Source organism: Podarcis tiliguerta (genome assembly GCF_965153285.1).
Source record: "Podarcis tiliguerta genome assembly, chromosome: 16".
NCBI lineage: Eukaryota > Metazoa > Chordata > Lepidosauria > Squamata > Lacertidae > Podarcis > Podarcis tiliguerta.
Genome location: NC_139549.1, coordinates 30,078,882 through 30,094,989, shown reverse-complemented (window position 1 = coordinate 30,094,989; position 16,108 = coordinate 30,078,882). Strand labels below are relative to the sequence as shown.

General features: G+C 46.1%; 1 protein-coding gene across 1 annotated transcript in view; it reads left to right on the top strand.

Annotated features, from left to right (window-relative positions):
- PPIL2 (peptidylprolyl isomerase like 2) overlaps nucleotides 1–14,563 on the top strand; it is a 78,542-nt gene extending 63,979 nt beyond the window's left edge. The window contains exons 17-20 of the mRNA XM_083418326.1: nucleotides 5,186–5,258; nucleotides 5,427–5,489; nucleotides 6,881–7,020; nucleotides 12,441–14,563. Coding sequence (XP_083274452.1) covers nucleotides 5,186–5,258; nucleotides 5,427–5,489; nucleotides 6,881–7,020; nucleotides 12,441–12,534 — 370 coding nt within the window. The 3' untranslated portion in view covers nucleotides 12,535–14,563. The remainder of the gene's footprint in view (nucleotides 1–5,185; nucleotides 5,259–5,426; nucleotides 5,490–6,880; nucleotides 7,021–12,440) is intronic.
- Nucleotides 14,564–16,108: the final 1,545 nt, after the last annotated feature.

Genomic DNA, 16,108 nt, shown 5'->3' with positions numbered 1-16,108 from the left:
AAGTATTGATCTGATGTGTAGAGATCTTTCCTATTCTAATTCATTCAAGAGGGTTCTGGAAGCTTCTCTGTGTGAAAGAAACAAGCTGAAACTTCATGATGTTTGGGTTATTCCTTCAGAGAAGCTGAGTACAGCTGGCTTAAACTGGTTCCGTTATCTCTTCTGTCAAGGTCACACTGACTATAATAAAAAGGCCAGAAGGAGCCTGGTTTTCACTTTCCTCTTTCTATCTCTTTTCTGTCTGGTGTGGTATTCTGTATATGCCCATGCTATAGTGTTAAGGTTTAGACTTGTTATAAGTTATTGTAAGTTTAAGTTAAGTTCTGCTGCAACTGGATTTCTTACGGACAGTGCCAATCCTGAATGTATTGGATTTGTGACCATTATGCTCATTTGCCTTCAGTAGCAGTAAAGCTCTGCTGGATTAAATACAATTGCCTCTGGTCTATTTTTTGGGAATCATGCAATGTGTTTAAAGTTTTTACTCTGCTTACTATACATTGGAATCTGCTCTGCATCACTATTGCGCAGAATTCAATGACAGACACCAGATAGCACCCCTGCTGAGGGAGCTGCCCTGGCTGCCAAAATACTGCCAGGAGGTTCAATGTTTTGCTTTCGGCATTTAAAGCCCTGAAAAGCTCAGGGGCAGAGTATGTAAGGGGCCACCTTGCTCCATGTGTCCCTTCATGGGAAACTGTGCAGAAGGGACGTTACTGAGAGTACCCTAGATCCCAGAGGTTCTCTTAGCCTGTACTAGAAATCAGGCTTTTAGTGTTGTAGCTCCAGCTCTTTGGAATTTGTGACCAGCCAGAATCAGACCAGCACCTTATGTCATGATGTTTAGGCATCCACTGAAGACGTTTCTGTTCTAAAAAGGCTTTCCCTGAGGTATAGCCTTGTCTTTGATGGCATATCTGCCAACATTGCACTAGCGTTTTCACAATTAGCAGAGATTGTTTTATCGTTTTTAGAGTCCTCCCGAATTATTTTATTGTTGTCAGAACTTGTGTTTTTTATCTTGTACGCTGCTTTAATAGCTTTGTGCTAGGAAGTGATTGATACGTTTTTCTTAAGCCGGAAGCCAGCCCAAAATGTATGTGGGAGAAGAGAAGGAGTGTGTGTCAGTGGTCGATTTAGAGACTGGAAAACATGGGAAGTCAGCTATGTCCTGCTGGTCACACAATATTTATTTTACACCCCCCCCCCCCAATGGTCCTGCTATTTAACAACAAGAGGGAACATACCTCACTACCAGGAAAAATATATAACGTGGCCACATCACACTCACTTTCAAATCACAAAAATCACTTATGAGGTACCTACACTTTTTGCCCCATAACTCACTTCCTAGAAGGACTAGAGACTTATTGTGTTTTTTTTATGAAAGCTTGGAGTGCGCTATTCCTGCCTAGGGCCACAAGTGAGAGGCTTTACATGTGTCATGGTGCCCATGGGCACCAGGTTGGCAACCCCTGGGGAAGACTGTACTGAAATAGATGGACCAGTGTGTTTTAATGCAGTTTGGGGCAGCTTCCATAGTTCCCACAATGCTTTGTTGCATTTATATGCTGCCTGTTCATCCAAGTGCCGTACGTGGTTCCCCTCCTCCTTTGAGCCCCACAACAACCTGTGAGGTAGGTCAGGTTGAGAGACCATGCCTGGTCCAAGTTCGCCCAGTGATCTTCATGGGCATGTAAACCAGGGATGGGTCAATGGTGGCCCTGCAGACCTAATAATAATAATAATAATAATAATAATAATAATAATTTATTATTTATACCCCGCCCATCTGGCTGGGCTTCCCCAGCCACTGGGCGGCTTCCCCAAAAATATTAAAATACAGTAATACATCAAACATTAAAAGCTTCCCTAAACAGGGCTGCCTTCAGATGTCTTCTAAAAGTCTGGTAGTTGTTGTTCTCTTTGACATCTGGTGGGAGGGCATTCCACAGGGAGGGCGCCACTACCGAGAAGGCCCTCTGCCTGGTTCCCTGTAACTTGGCTTCTCGCAGTGAGGGAACTGCCAGAAGGCCCTTGGTGCTGGACCTCAGTGTCTGGGTAGAACGATGGGGATGGAGACGCTCCTTCAGATATACTGGACTGAGGCCGTTTAGGGCTTTAAAGGTCAGCACCAACACTTTGAATTGTGCTCGGAAACGTACTGGGAGCCAATGTAGGTCTTTCAAGACCGGTGTTATATGGTCTCCCAGTCACCAGTCTGGCTGCCGCATTCTGGATTAGTTGTAGTTTCCGGGTCACCTTCAAAGGTACAACTCCCATCATCCTGGGCCACTAGCCATGCTGGTTGAGGCTGATGGGTCATTGCGTAACGAATGTATTTTGCTGCACGCACTGGAAATCTGCAAACGAATCTTTTGAGTTCTAGGCAGCCCTAATATCAACCTTCAGAATTTGGCTCCTCCAGCTATAGAGGGTGCCATACTTCCGATCAACATCTTAAAATACTTTCCCCCCCGGTAAACACAGATTTGCCAAGCGGACATGTAGATTTTTCTTGCTCAGGCAAGTCCCCTTCCCCCCTTCCTTCTGCTCTGTGTTTTCATTTCTCTCCCTAAAGCATTCCAGAGACTTTATTTATTTTATTTTGCATTGTCTCCTGAGCAGGAAACTGTGTTTTGCCTTGGGCCCCAGCCAGCACAATATGGCAAGCTGCTTAATTGATATAATTTAGGGGCAAGAGAGAAAAACACACAAGTGGAAGGAAAAACGTCTCAGGCACAGATATCAGCAGAGCAGACGAAGGTCTCTCCCTGAATGTAGGGATAAGCGTAGAGACTTTGGGGCCTTGACAAGGCCTGGCCTTTTGGCAGCTGTACAAATAACAGCATTCAGAATTGGTAATTAGTAATAATATGAATCATTGTTATTAATAATATGATTAATACCATTGAATATGAATACCATGTGGTGGAGTGGTTTGAGTGTCATACCAGTGTGATAGGAATTTTATGGTATTAAATATATGGTAATGTTCATAACTGCACATACATAGAAGACCAACCTGGAACCATTTTGATTCCTAAACTGACCAACTGACCAAATCCTTTCTCTGCAAGGTTAAACTGGAAAAGCCTCCCCATTGTCTCTTTCCTCACAAATCCTGTCTCACAAGATATGTCTGTTTGAATAAGGTGTGAGCCTGTGACCTGGCCCAGGAAATAAGTATTTTAACACTACAAAAGAATGGCCAGGCACCCCAGGCAATCCAATCAAGTAACTTGCCAGACAGGAGATAAACTGTGACAAGGAGAAAAACAACATTTAAATTTGTGATGTAGGTGGGATCTGAGGGGTGGTCTTAGGTTACACCCCTTCTGTGATGTATGCATAATGTTTCTGGGGGTGGTCTTGATCTACAGAATGGGAATTTCAAAAGTCTTTATAAGCCCTTGCACAGCAATTTTGGGGGTCCTCTTCCTCTCCTGCGTGTGAGGGGAGCACCCTGTTGCAACAGATCAATAAAGATCAAGCTTACTAGCTGCTTTGCTTCTCAATATTCTCTGGTTGGCCTCTGTTATTTTCTCCTACCAATAGGGAACCTATGTAAGGACTCTATATGGGCTCTTGGATACCCCATAAGGGAAAAGGGCATATTTTTATTTACAACACCAGGTCCTGGGAGACCAGGCCCTCTAGTCCACACTCAACCATGTGTTTCTGAAGAGTGGGGTTTGAGGGAGGGGTTGTTTGATTTGGGTCCTAAAAAGGGTTTTCCCCCCCCTCCCCCTTTTTTGGAGGCAGCCAGCATGTGATATTCTGGATTTTTTGGATTATTAAAGCCCAATTAAAATAAAGATCCCCAATAAGAAAGCTTGAGTTTATTTGTGAGAGAAGGCTTCAGGACTTAAATCAGGGGCAATTAAAAATGTAGAGCACATCTGTTGGATGAGCTTTGTGTCTTCAGCATCGCGTAAAGGCTTCTTCTGTTGCTGTCAGCCTGAAGCATCGTCATAAAAAGGAGCTGCTGCTGCTGTGAACTTTCTAAAGCACATAGAAACCATTTGTGAATGGTGGAAAGACTCACACCCCTAAGTCTTCTCCCTTGCCTGGTCAAGAAGAGATTAGGACCCTATCGACTGATCTTTGTGTTTTCTTGCTGCCTTGCAGAGGACTGAACCATGTATCATTCAAACAGAAACTTGAGCAGGATTATTTCCTTCCACTGGGTGGCCAAAGTTTGCTCCCTGGGGGTATTTTTTATAAATTTTATTTAGAGCGCCTTTGCGTCGCTTTTCCAGTGTTCAAATCCTCTTCCAGATAGCGACTAAAATACATGCAACATCATGAAAATCTAAAATAACAGGAAAGCGAAAGTAGTCGTGTTGGCCTACAACAAAAAATCACAAAGTCCGCGTTAAAGTGATAGCTCCCCCCCCCTAAAAAATTTTAAATAATTTTTATTAAGTACAAATTAGAAAACATACATATTTACAACAAAAGAAAATACAAAGGAAAAAGAAAATACATATAACCAAGGAAAAAAATTAGAGAATACTTTGCCTCTTTTCATATTTACAGTTATTTATACCTCTATAAATGGTTGGGACGCGGGTGGCGCTGTGGGTAAAACCTCAGCACCTAGGACTTGCCGATCGCATGGTCGGCGGTTCGAATCCCCGCAGCGGGGTGAGCTCCCGTCGTTCGGTCCTAGCTCCTGCCCACCTAGCAGTTCGAAAGCACCCTTAAGTGCAGGTAGATAAATAGGTACCGCTTTATAGCGGGAAGGTAAACGGTGTTTCCGTGTGCTGCGCTGGTGCTGGCTCGCCAGAGCAGCTTCGTCACGCTGGCCACGTGACCCGGAAGTGTCTTCGGACAGCGCTGGCTCCCGGCCTCTAGAGTGAGATGAGTGCACAACCCTAGAGTCTGTCAAGACTGGCCCGTACGGGCAGGGGTACCTTTACCTTTTTATACCTCTATAAAATGCTATTCACAATAAAGGAGTGAAATGAAAGATAAGATATCAGAAAAAAAGAAAAAAAGAACAAAGAAAAAATAAAGAAGTAAAAGAAAAGGTTCATAGGTGAAATTTTTTTAAAGTAGATGATAGCTTTATGAAGGTGACAGAAATGTCGCAAATGTTTTTGGAACGATGCGTTCCGCCCCCTCTTTCTCCCCACTTTGTTTTATCCCTCCGCTCAGATTGTCTATTTTTCTTTTACAGAGTGGTCGGTGGCTTTGAGACGCTGACAGCAATGGAGAACGTGGAGAGTGATCCCAAAACGGACCGTCCCAAGGTAGCGTCACCTGCAGCAACAGGTTACTCGCCTGAACTTTGTGACTTCATTGTCCTCCGCCACTCCTGCGCTTGAGCACACTTTAAGCCCAAAGTTCAGGAGTCGTGGCACTGATCCGTGGAGCGCACCATATACTTAACCCACCCTCTCGTCTCCTTTTGTCCCCAGGAAGAAATAAAAATCACGTCGACGACTGTTTTCGTTGATCCATATGAAGAAGCAGATGCTCAGGTGATGATGGAAACTTGGACCTATAAGCAGGCTAGCACAGAGAGCCACTCAAGCAGGAAATTAATTTAATACCTCCCTAGGCAGCCCTTAGTTCTGTGTGTGTGTGTTTGGTTGTGTCTGCACTTTTGAATTTGAAGAAAACCTGACTTAATCGGATTTTATTTATTTACAACATTTGGGCGTGACATGCCCTTTAGGCAAGATTGTTTTGCAGTTTACTTGCTTCTTTCTGATTACCTTTCTCTCTTACCTTCCTCCCCCCCCCCCCATGAGCTCAAGGTGGAGTACATAGTTCTGCCCCCTCTGTTCCATTTTATCCTCCTAAAAAGTGTGGACGATCCCATCTTTTGACTATTTTAGTTGTTGATTTTCTGCATTTATATCCCACCTTCTTCTGTGAGGAGCTCAAGGCGTGGTTCTCCCACTCCTCATTTAATTCCCCCACAGCAAACCCTGTGAAGGGGGTCAAGATGAGAGGCAGTCAATATGTGACTGGCCAAAGGCCACTCAAGTGTACAGTGGTACCCCAGAAGACGAATGCCTCGCAAGACGGAAAACCCGCTAGACGAAAGGGTTTTCCGTTTTGGAGGTGCTTCGCAGGACGAATTTCTCTATGGGCTTGCTTCGCAAGACGAAAATGCCTTGCGATTCCTGGGGGTTTTTTTTCCGCTCCCCACCCCCTTTTTCTAAGGCACTAAGCTGCTAATAGCCTTTTAGCAGCTAATCCGCTAATCCCTTAAGCCTTTAATAGCCGCTAATAGCCGCTAAACCACTAATAGCGCTAATCCGCTAATGGGCTTGCTTCACAAGACGGAAAAACCGCTAGACGAAGAGACTCACGGAACGGATTCTTTTCGTCTCGCGAGGCACCACTGTACTTCATCGCCGAGTGGAAGGATTTGTTTGTTTTTTTAAATAATATTTATTACTTTTCCAGCAATTCGAACACTACACAAAAAAAGAAAAGAAAAAACACAGCAGAAAACAAGATAAAAAAAGAATACAATACAATACAAAGACACCACACAACACTAACACATTAACCCAACAAAACCAAACAAAAACAATTTAAAACGCCTCAAACAATTTCAATATCCTTTCTTTCATTCACTTATTTCAACGACCTCCTCACACCTCCCTTTTTGTATTCCACTTCTATTCATTGTTTCAGCAATTCCTTTCCATCTCCCTCTATTTTCTATCCTGTAATTATCTTAACACATTCCAGTGGGAGGATTTGAACTCTGCCCTCCCAGGTCCTAGTCTAGCACGCTCACCGCTTCGCCACGCTGGCTCTTGATATCTAGATAGATGGCCCTCTGGTCTGTTTGATATCGTGCCTTTCGGGACCTTACCTGCTCTTGTGTCTTTTCCCCCCTCCTTCTTCAAAGGTTGCCAAAGAGAGAGAGAAGGCCCAGCAAGAGGAGGAGGCAGCCAAGGAGAAGACCAAAGTCATCGTCCCAAAAAAGGAGCAGCACATTCCGAAGACGTACCGGGAGGGTGTCGGGAAGTACATCAACATAGCTGCAGCGTGAGTTGCGCGACTGAACTTGAGAAGTGAAACTGCTCCGCATCTTTGTTACGTAGGCAAGATCAGACTGTTTGCCTTTTGGCCCCCAGTATTGTCAACACGGGTGGCGCTGTGGGTTAAACCACAGAGCCTAGGACTTGCCGATCAGAAGGTCGGCGGTTCGAATCCCCGCAACGGGGTGAGCTCCTGTTGCTCAGTCCCTGCTCCTGCCAACCTAGCAGCTCGAAAGCACGTCAAAGTGCAAGTAGATAAATAGGTACCACTCCGGCGGGACGGTAAACGGCATTTCTGTGTGCTGCTCTGGTTCGCCAGAAGCGGCTTAGTCATGCTGGCCACATGACCCGGAAGCTGTACGCTGGCTCCCTTGGCCAATAAAGCGAGATGAGCGCCGCAACCCCAGAGTTGGCCACGACTGGACCTAATGGTCAGGGGTCCCTTTACCCTTTACCTGTTGTCAACTCTGACTGGCAGCACACTCTCCAGGATATCAGGGAGGGTGTCATGTGCAACCTTCAAAAGCTGAATGTGTTGGAGATGGGAATGTTTTCAGGAGGCGGCGAGAGGGGACAAGAGTAATTATTATTATTATTATTATTAGATTTATATCAGTAGTGTTTGAGTAAAACAGTGAAAGTGAGTAGCTGTCAGGCTTCAGGGACTTGGCTCCCCCCGCCCCCCAGCAGTAGATAAGCAGAACAAAGCAATAGGAGTCTCTTACCAATTAGAAAGTTTACTGAGCACAGTAAGAGAACAGAGAATCCATTGCTAGGATGAAGGTGCTCCCAATTAAGGGTTCCACCCACATCCCCCCTAGTCACCCCCGTCACCTCTGCATCTTGCAACCTGATCTCAAAAGCACTGTGCTTTTTCTGAGCTTCCACCTTATCTGCTCTCCTTGACCTTGGGCTGAGCGGATGGACGCTTTCCAGTGAAAGTGAATCTGTTAACTCTTTCTCTCTCGTTCAGTTCTTCTCCTAGCTCAGGGGTCAGCAACCTTTTCCAGCCATGGGCCGGTCCAGTGTCCCTCAGACCTTGTGGGGGGCCGGACTATATTTTGAAGGGGGGGGAATGAACGAATTCCTGTGCCCCACAAATAACCCAGAGATGCATTTTAAATAAAAGGACACATTCTACTTATGTAGAATTCCTGGACCGTCTGCGGGGTGGATTGAAAAGGCGAATGGGCCGCATACGGCCCACAGCCCTTAGGTTGCCCACCCATGTCCTAGCTGTTCACCACCCAGTTCTTCTGTCTTCTGAACTATGTCCCTCTGCATTCCACTGTTCCAAATCTGTACTGTCCCACTGCTCCTGGGAAGATTCAGGATCCTGTTCGGGGGGGGGGGGAGGGCTCCCACCGTTCCTCCTCATTGCTGCCCTCCTCAGCACAGTCCCTGACATCAGCAGGTTATTTTCTCTCTCAAGCACACAAAATAAGAACATTTTCTGTCTCGTATCACAAGTTTTACTACTACTACTACTACTAATAATAATAATAATAAATTTTATTTATACCCCGTCCTCCCCAGCCAAGGCCCGGCTCAGGGCAGCTAACAAGCAATAATATCATAGAATAGAATCATAGAATCATAGAGTTGGAAGAGACCACAAGGGCCATCGAGTCCAACCCCCTGCCAAGCAGGAACACCATCAGAGCACTCCTGACATATGGTTGTCAAGCCTCTGCTTAAAGACCTCCAAAGAAGGAGACTCCACCATACTCCTTGGCAGCAAATTCCACTGTCGAACAGCTCTTACTGTCAGGAAGTTCTTCCTAATGTTTAGGTGGAATCTTCTTTCTTGTAGTTTGGATAAAAACAAGTTGAATGAGTACAACTTAAAAACAAGATTAAAACACAACATTAAAACATTAAAATGCAGCCTCATCACAGGAGGAAAAAGGAGAAAGAAAGAGGGGGAGGGAATCAAATCGACTCCAAGCCAAAGGCCAGGCGGAACAACTCTGTCTTACAGGCCCTGCGGAAAAAAATCAGATCCTGCAGGGCCCTGGTCTCATGAGACAGAGCGTTCCACCAGGCCGGAGCCAGTGTTGAAAAGGCCCTGGCTCTGGTTGAGGCTAATCTAACTTCCTTAGGGCCCGGGACCTCTAGGGTGCTGCTATTTATGGACTTTAAGGTCCTCCGTGGGGCATACCGGGAGAGGTGGTCCCGTAGGTACAAGGGTCCTAGAAACATACTTTTAAAAGAAAGCAAGCTAGGAATCTAGGACTTATGGTTCCTCCATCGCTGTAGATGCCCATCTCTGGATGGAAGGAGGCAAATGGCAGCTGAGTGGAGCCGAAGGGGTGGGCCTCCCTGTCTCCCCTTTCCCTCATGATAGTGCTGGCTCAAGGGTTCATCCCAGTAAATCACTATAAAGTATTAAAATGCCTGGAACGCTTGGGGAGGTTTGCAGAGGAGAGCCCATTTTCACCAAAGTTCCTCCTGCCTCTTTCTCCTTCCCTTAAAAAATAAAAAGTGAACGAATGAGAGAGGGAAAAAACTTGAGCGAGTGAACGAGAGAGAATTGATGGCAGTTACCCTGATGTGATCCACTTTAGATTAGACTAGGGCCCACCAGTTGAAGACAAAGAGCCTGAGGCGAAGGTGTGATGTTTCGTTGACCGATGTTGCTTCCTGCCTCTGATACGAAGCCATGCCAGGAGCCCATTGAGTTTAAAATTGCTTTTTCTCCTCCAGTCTTGGTTTGCCATGAAGATTCGGAGGGAAAATAATTGATGCCTGTTCGCAGGGAGTCTGGCTCCTCTGGCGTGCTTCTCTTTCACTCCTCTCTTCCAGTCTTAAGTTCCGTTTTTTAAAAGGGGAGAGTGTGGCTTGATGCGAGGAACATTCGGAGTCCATAGCCTGCCCCCCCTTTGGGCACTTAGTCATTAGACGACTGTGAGTGTGAGCAGGAGATGGTGGCAGCCTCAGGAGGAGTCAGGAATAGCAGGGGTGGGTGGTGGTGGGAGCTGAAGGGTTTAGCTGCTGCCTTTCCTAGGAAATCCAGCGTTGCACACAGATCAAGAGTTCCTAAGCACTGAAAGTGGGACTTGGGTGGCGCTGTGGGTTAAACCACAGAGCCTAGGGCTTGCCGATCTGAAGGTCGGCGGTTCGAATCCCCGCAACAGGGTGAGCTCCCGTTGCTCAGTCCCAGCTCCTGCCAACCTAGCAGTTCGAAAGCACGTCAAAGTGCAAGTAGATAAATAGGTACCACTCCGGCGGGAAGGTAAACGGCATTTCTGTGCGCTGCTCTGGTTTGCCAGAAGCGGCTTAGTCATGCTGGCCACATGACCCAGAAGCTGTACACCGGCTCCCTTGGCCAATAAAGCGAGATGAGTGCCGCAACCCCAGAGTCGGCCACGACTGGACCTAAGGGTCAGGGGTCCCTTTACCTTTTAAGCACTGAAAAGATTACGATACCCCATTTGTAATTCAAAATGAACCCAACGAGAAATGGAAAGACAACTTTTTACTTTTTTGAAATGACAGGAGACTTGATGCGTGTGCCAAAATGCATATGTATTCGTGTTATATGCAACCCATGATGGGATCTGATTTCATAGAATAGTTTGTAGAGTTGGAAGGGTCCCCGAGGGTCATCGAGTCCAACCCCTGCAATATAGGGATATTTTGCCCAGTGTGGTAGGACTCGAACCCATGACTCTGAGATTAAGAGTCTTGTGCTGTACCAATTTCCTCACAGTCTTTAAATCTACATTGGTAGGATGGCCCCTTGGTTTCTTTTTTGGTTTGGTTTCAGTGGTGATACATAACGATAAAAAGAGAACAGGGGGAAATGGGGAAAGACAGCACAATGGAGTATAAGGAAGTCTAACAAAGTTCTGGTTTTCACCATGATATCCATACTGGTGCTTTTAAAAAAATACTAAATCCTTTCAAAAACTTCTCAATTTGTGTGTGTGTTCCTGCTTCGCTGGTGCCCTAAGCAACTACTTTGTCTGCCCATTGGGTAACTCAGCACTGCTTGCTCCCTGAGCAAAGGCACTAAGAGTAGGATGGAGTGTGAGATGAAAGCAGCCTCAGCTTTGCAATACATTGGGGCTTCCAAGGCCAGCTGGTATTCTTGGCCAGCTCAAGGCCAACACCCACCCAGACTAGCCACACTGAGGTCCAGCTCCGAGGACCTTCTGGTGGTTCCCTCACTGCAAGAATTAAAGTTGCAGGGAACCAGGCAGAGGGCCTTTGCAGGAGTTGCATCCCTGTGGAATACCCTCCCATCCGATGTCAAGGAGATAAATGACTGTGCAACTGAAGACATCCCTGTATCAGGAAGTTTTTAATATTGGATGTTTTTATATTTGTTGGAAGCCTCCCAGAACGGCTGGAGCAACCCAGTCAGATGGGTACAAATAATAAAAAAATTATTGTTACCATTAGTCGAAAAGCAGGATATAAATCTACGAAATACATAATTTTAAAAAAGCAAACAGTACCTCAGGTTCTTCATGTTTTTGAGCAAGAGAAGAGGTCAGTACTCTGCTGTTGAGCAATGGGGACTGAGACATAGCTAAGGGTTAGAGCCCAACCTTTCCGCTTTGAAGGCGGCAGGTTCAATCCCCAGCATCACACTAAAAAATGAATCTCAGGTGGACTTTTTGTCGGGGACTCCATAGAGTGTGCTGCTGATCGGAGTAGACCAGCATTTGCCAACTTGCTGCCCTCCAGATGTTTTAGGCTTCAACTCCCATCAGCTACACGGCACAACTGCTGTGGCTGATGGGAGTTGTTGTTCAAAACGTCTGGAGGACTCGCAAGTGTTCAGATGCTCCACTGGACAGTACGAGACTGGGTGAACAAGTCGTCTTACTATACAGAAGCTTTATGTGTTCATGGGAAAGCCACACCCACACCGTGGTTTCATTGGGGAGGCCCAGATTCACACACCCTATGCAGTAACAGTACTGAGTGACCAGTCACCCGTTTTCAGCCTAACCTGCTTCACAAGATGGTTGTGAGGATCAAGAGGAGGGAGGAGTGCTGCTCTTTGGATTGATGGGTGGGGGAGAAGATGTAAATAAAAAGGGCTGCCCTCCAGTGTGGTGTAGTGGTTTAGAGCGATAGACTCGTAATCTAGGGAACTGGGTTCGTGTCTCCGTTCCTCCACATGCAGCTGCTGGGTGACCTTGGGCCAGTCACACTTCTTTGACGTCTCTCAGCCCCACTCACCTCACAGAGTGTTTGTTGTGGGGGAGGAAGGGAAAGGAGATTGTTAGCCGCTTTGAGACTCCTTCGGGTAGTGATAAAGCAGGATATCAAATCCAAACTCTTCTTCTTCTTCTTCATCCTAGCCACATGCACTCAGAAGGAAGTCCGGTTGAACTCATTGGGGTTCATTTCCCCAGGCGGGTGGGGTTAGGCTCGCAGCCTGAGCCCTGACCAGTGTGGTTTCTGTTACAGGAAGCGAGTGGCTGAAGATGATGGGCCGTCCACCAGCACAGCTGCAAAGAAAGAGAAGAAGAGCACAGGCTTTGGGGACTTCAGCTCCTGGTAGGGACCAAAAACCCAACCATAACCAAGCCTGGACTCTGGACAGAGAAAGCCCAAGTTGTACATCTCTCCTGCAGCAGGCAAAGAAAACGAAACCCAACCAGTTCAAGACAATTCCCTAACATGGTTTAAGTCAGATTTCGTTGGCCTTTCTCTCTCTCTCGAGCCCTTCTCAGGAAGAACCGCTTTGCTTTTTCAGTGAGCTGCTGGGCTCCCTAATTCAAGGAGGACTCTTAATGCATTGTTGCTCAGTAGATTTATCAGCAGAACACGAGAGGATGCTAAAAACAGATGAATGAGTGAGGTTCTATTCCCGGCTTAAATGGGTAATTGCCAGATTTCAGAGGAGGCGGCGAGAGCATTAGAGCTGTACCCTTGTTGCAGGAGACGCATAACCCTTTACGCCTTCCCAGTTTTAATTTGTAAACACCGCCTGAGCATCCGCCCTCCATTTCACACCACCTACTGCACTGTATGAGAGCAACCTTACTGCTGCCTAGAAGCATCCACCCCTTCTCTCTGTGGGCTCTGGGATCATAACAGAGCTGCAGCAGTCCAGCGTCCTCTCTTAGGAATACAGCTCTGAGCTACCAGGTTTGACGGAGGGATCTGCATCAGTTCAGTTCAGAACTTCTGCTTGCAGGCACAAATCAAAGCTACACTGTCCCCCCTCGTTTTTGATGTTGCAGCATGAAGAGGTTGCAGCCCAGTTAGGACACAGAAAAATGACCTCTCACTTTAAGAAGCACAGGGACCAGACTGGAGGGTTTGCTCACTCCTTTGCCCACAATTTTAATCATTTGCAAGTTCCCTCCAAGTGCTTTTGACCCTTTGGGGTGACCCTTAGGAGGAGAATCAGCTAGAAGATGCCATTTGGAGAGGAATCGGTCAGCAAGGAGCAGTTTGAGCCTTCTCTCTGCTTGAAGCTAGCCCCTCCTAAACCTACTATCCTCATTAACAAAAATGGCTGCTCAGCAGTCACTGTGTACATTTCTGTGCAATGGGCATTCTGCCCTTTCTGCTAAATATGGGCAGAGTTAAGGTGTGTCTGGAGCCCCACATTGCTTAGAAGCATTGGCTGAGTGAATGCCAGTTTATAGTCCAATGGAGACAAGTTTGCTTATGTATATATGTATTTCTATTTTCATATAATTCAAAAATTATATTTATAGGTAAAGAAAAGAAGTATCCCCACCACCACCGGCACAGATATGTGGAACTTTTCTAGCTGTCTGGATTGCAGGAAATCAATCAAAAGGACTTGCTGTTAGCAAGAAGTTGTAATAAAAGAAAGACACTAGCTAGACTGTCATTGATTACATTTGTTTTTACTCATTGGCCGTGTTCACATGTAACAGTAAACCGTAGTCAGTAATAAACCATGGCTTACTCTGAACAAGCAGTGTGCTGCTTAGTCGCTTCCTCTCTGTTCTGCCTTGTCCCCTCTGGGAGAAGCAAACTGAGTTCTGATTCTAACATAATACTGAATCAAGCTTTGTGGTTCGTTTCTCCCCCAGACTGGCAGGGTGGAGCAAAAGGAGTGAACTGGTTTTTGGGCACCAGAAGTTGCTAATGATGGGTTATTGTTATGTGCTACCTGGGCCGGTATCCAAAAGCAGTGAAACCACCTCTTGGCGAAAGTTGCCCAAATAAAGTGGCCAGTCCTCCACTTCCGATGTACAGACCACACCCTCCCTGGGAGCCTGCCTAGAATATTTAAATGATCTTTGCAGACGGAGCAACAGGGATTGCTGCTAAAAGACTGGCTCCGAATTCCATCCACCTACAGACCATCATAATAGCAGCACCCTGGCCAGAAACATTGGAGTATTTCCTTCTACTGCTTGGACTGATCAACTGACAGCCCTTGGCAAGAAGTGAGGACCTCTTGCTTGAGAAAATAACTTTTTATATCGCAGTACCACCTTGTTTATGAAGAAAGAAAACATCAAGTCCCCTTGACACAAAATTGTAGCAGGACAATTTCTGTGATACGGTTTTTTCCCCCATTAAAGATTTAAATTTTCATTTGCTTCCTGCTTTCCCGTTCAGTTTTTTCCGGGACCCTGCCAAAACTCTTTTGTCTGGCTTGCCAGGAAATGAGTCACCTATATTTTCTAAGATTCTTACTGGAGCCTTGATTTCTTTTGAGGAAATGGTTTGCAGCTCTATAAGGAATTCAGCCTTGTTTGGAAAGATGAACATGGAGCCTTCAGTTTATTTGCTATGTGTGTGTTTAAAGCAGAGACAAGAAGTGTCAACAGCTGGCCTTCTGGGCAGATGGTGTGAGGAGCGTAGTGCACCAGAAAAGTCCGCTGCCTTTGGTCCAAGCTTGTTGCTACTGCTGTTTAATTAAAAGCTATCTTCTTCTTTAGTGATCATTCGTAGCTGAGTAAGATTGTCTTCCACGAACACAGTTTTAACAGTGAGGCCGTGAGGGACTGTGGAGGCCAATTCTGGATCCACACGTCCTTCCACAGTGGGGACATAGGTTTCTGGGCAGGAGTTAATCACGGTGAGAGTTTGCCAAGCGTACCTTCCTCTTAGCACATTTCTCCCTTTTGTCCTGAGTTCAAGCGTCTTCAAAGCCCATGACATCTTTGGTAAAGGCTGCTCTTCAATTGGAGCGCTCACAGGCCAGTGTTTCCCAGTTGTCGGTGTCTATCCTAGATTTTTGAAGATTTGCCTTGAGAGAGTCTTTAAACCTCTTTTTGTTGACCACCAGCATTACACTTTCCATTTGTAAGTTCGGAATACAGTCATACCTCATGTTGCATCTGCTTCAGGTTACATGTTTTCATGTTGCGTCTCGCAGCATCCCGGAAGTACCGGAATGGGATACTTCCAAGTTTTTCTGCTCGCACATGCGCTAAATCGCACGGCGCACAGACGCAGCACTTCGGCTTGGTCAGTTCCGGGATATGGGCGGGCCTCCAGAACGGATCCCATCCGTAACACGAGGTTCCACTGTAGAGTAGTTGCTTTGGAATACAATAATCAGGCATCCACACAACATGACCAGTCCAACGAAGTTGATGTTGAAGAAGCATTGCTTCGACACTGGCATTAGTTCACTTGTCTTCCCAAGTGACGTGTAAAATTTTTCCGTGATACTGTTGATGGAATCTTTTCAAATATACGCTTGTGGTGCCTTGGAACGTAACCCCCACTTAAATTGGGAATTGCCTGTACTGCACCCAAATTGTGTGCAAGGGATGCCGCACTTGGAAAAGGGAAAAGATGGTTTAAAATGAATTCTGATTAAATGACTGGAAATAACAACAGAGTGGGAGCCTGTTTGACTTCAGCCGGTGGAGAGTTCCATAAAATGGAGCCTACATTTCTAAAACTATGGCTCCTGGTACGTATGAGTCATTCATCGGAGGGATGAGGAACCACAAACAGTGATGCGCCTATAGACCTCAGGGATATAAGATGTTAGAGGTATCCTGGACCCAAGATGCCTAGTTGCTCACCTGTCCTCTGAGCAGCAGTCCAGACTGATCCCAACCCCAAAGAGAAGGAATCACTGCTTGGTCATCTGTCATCACTCTAGAGGTGTGTGTCGTCGTTTGTGA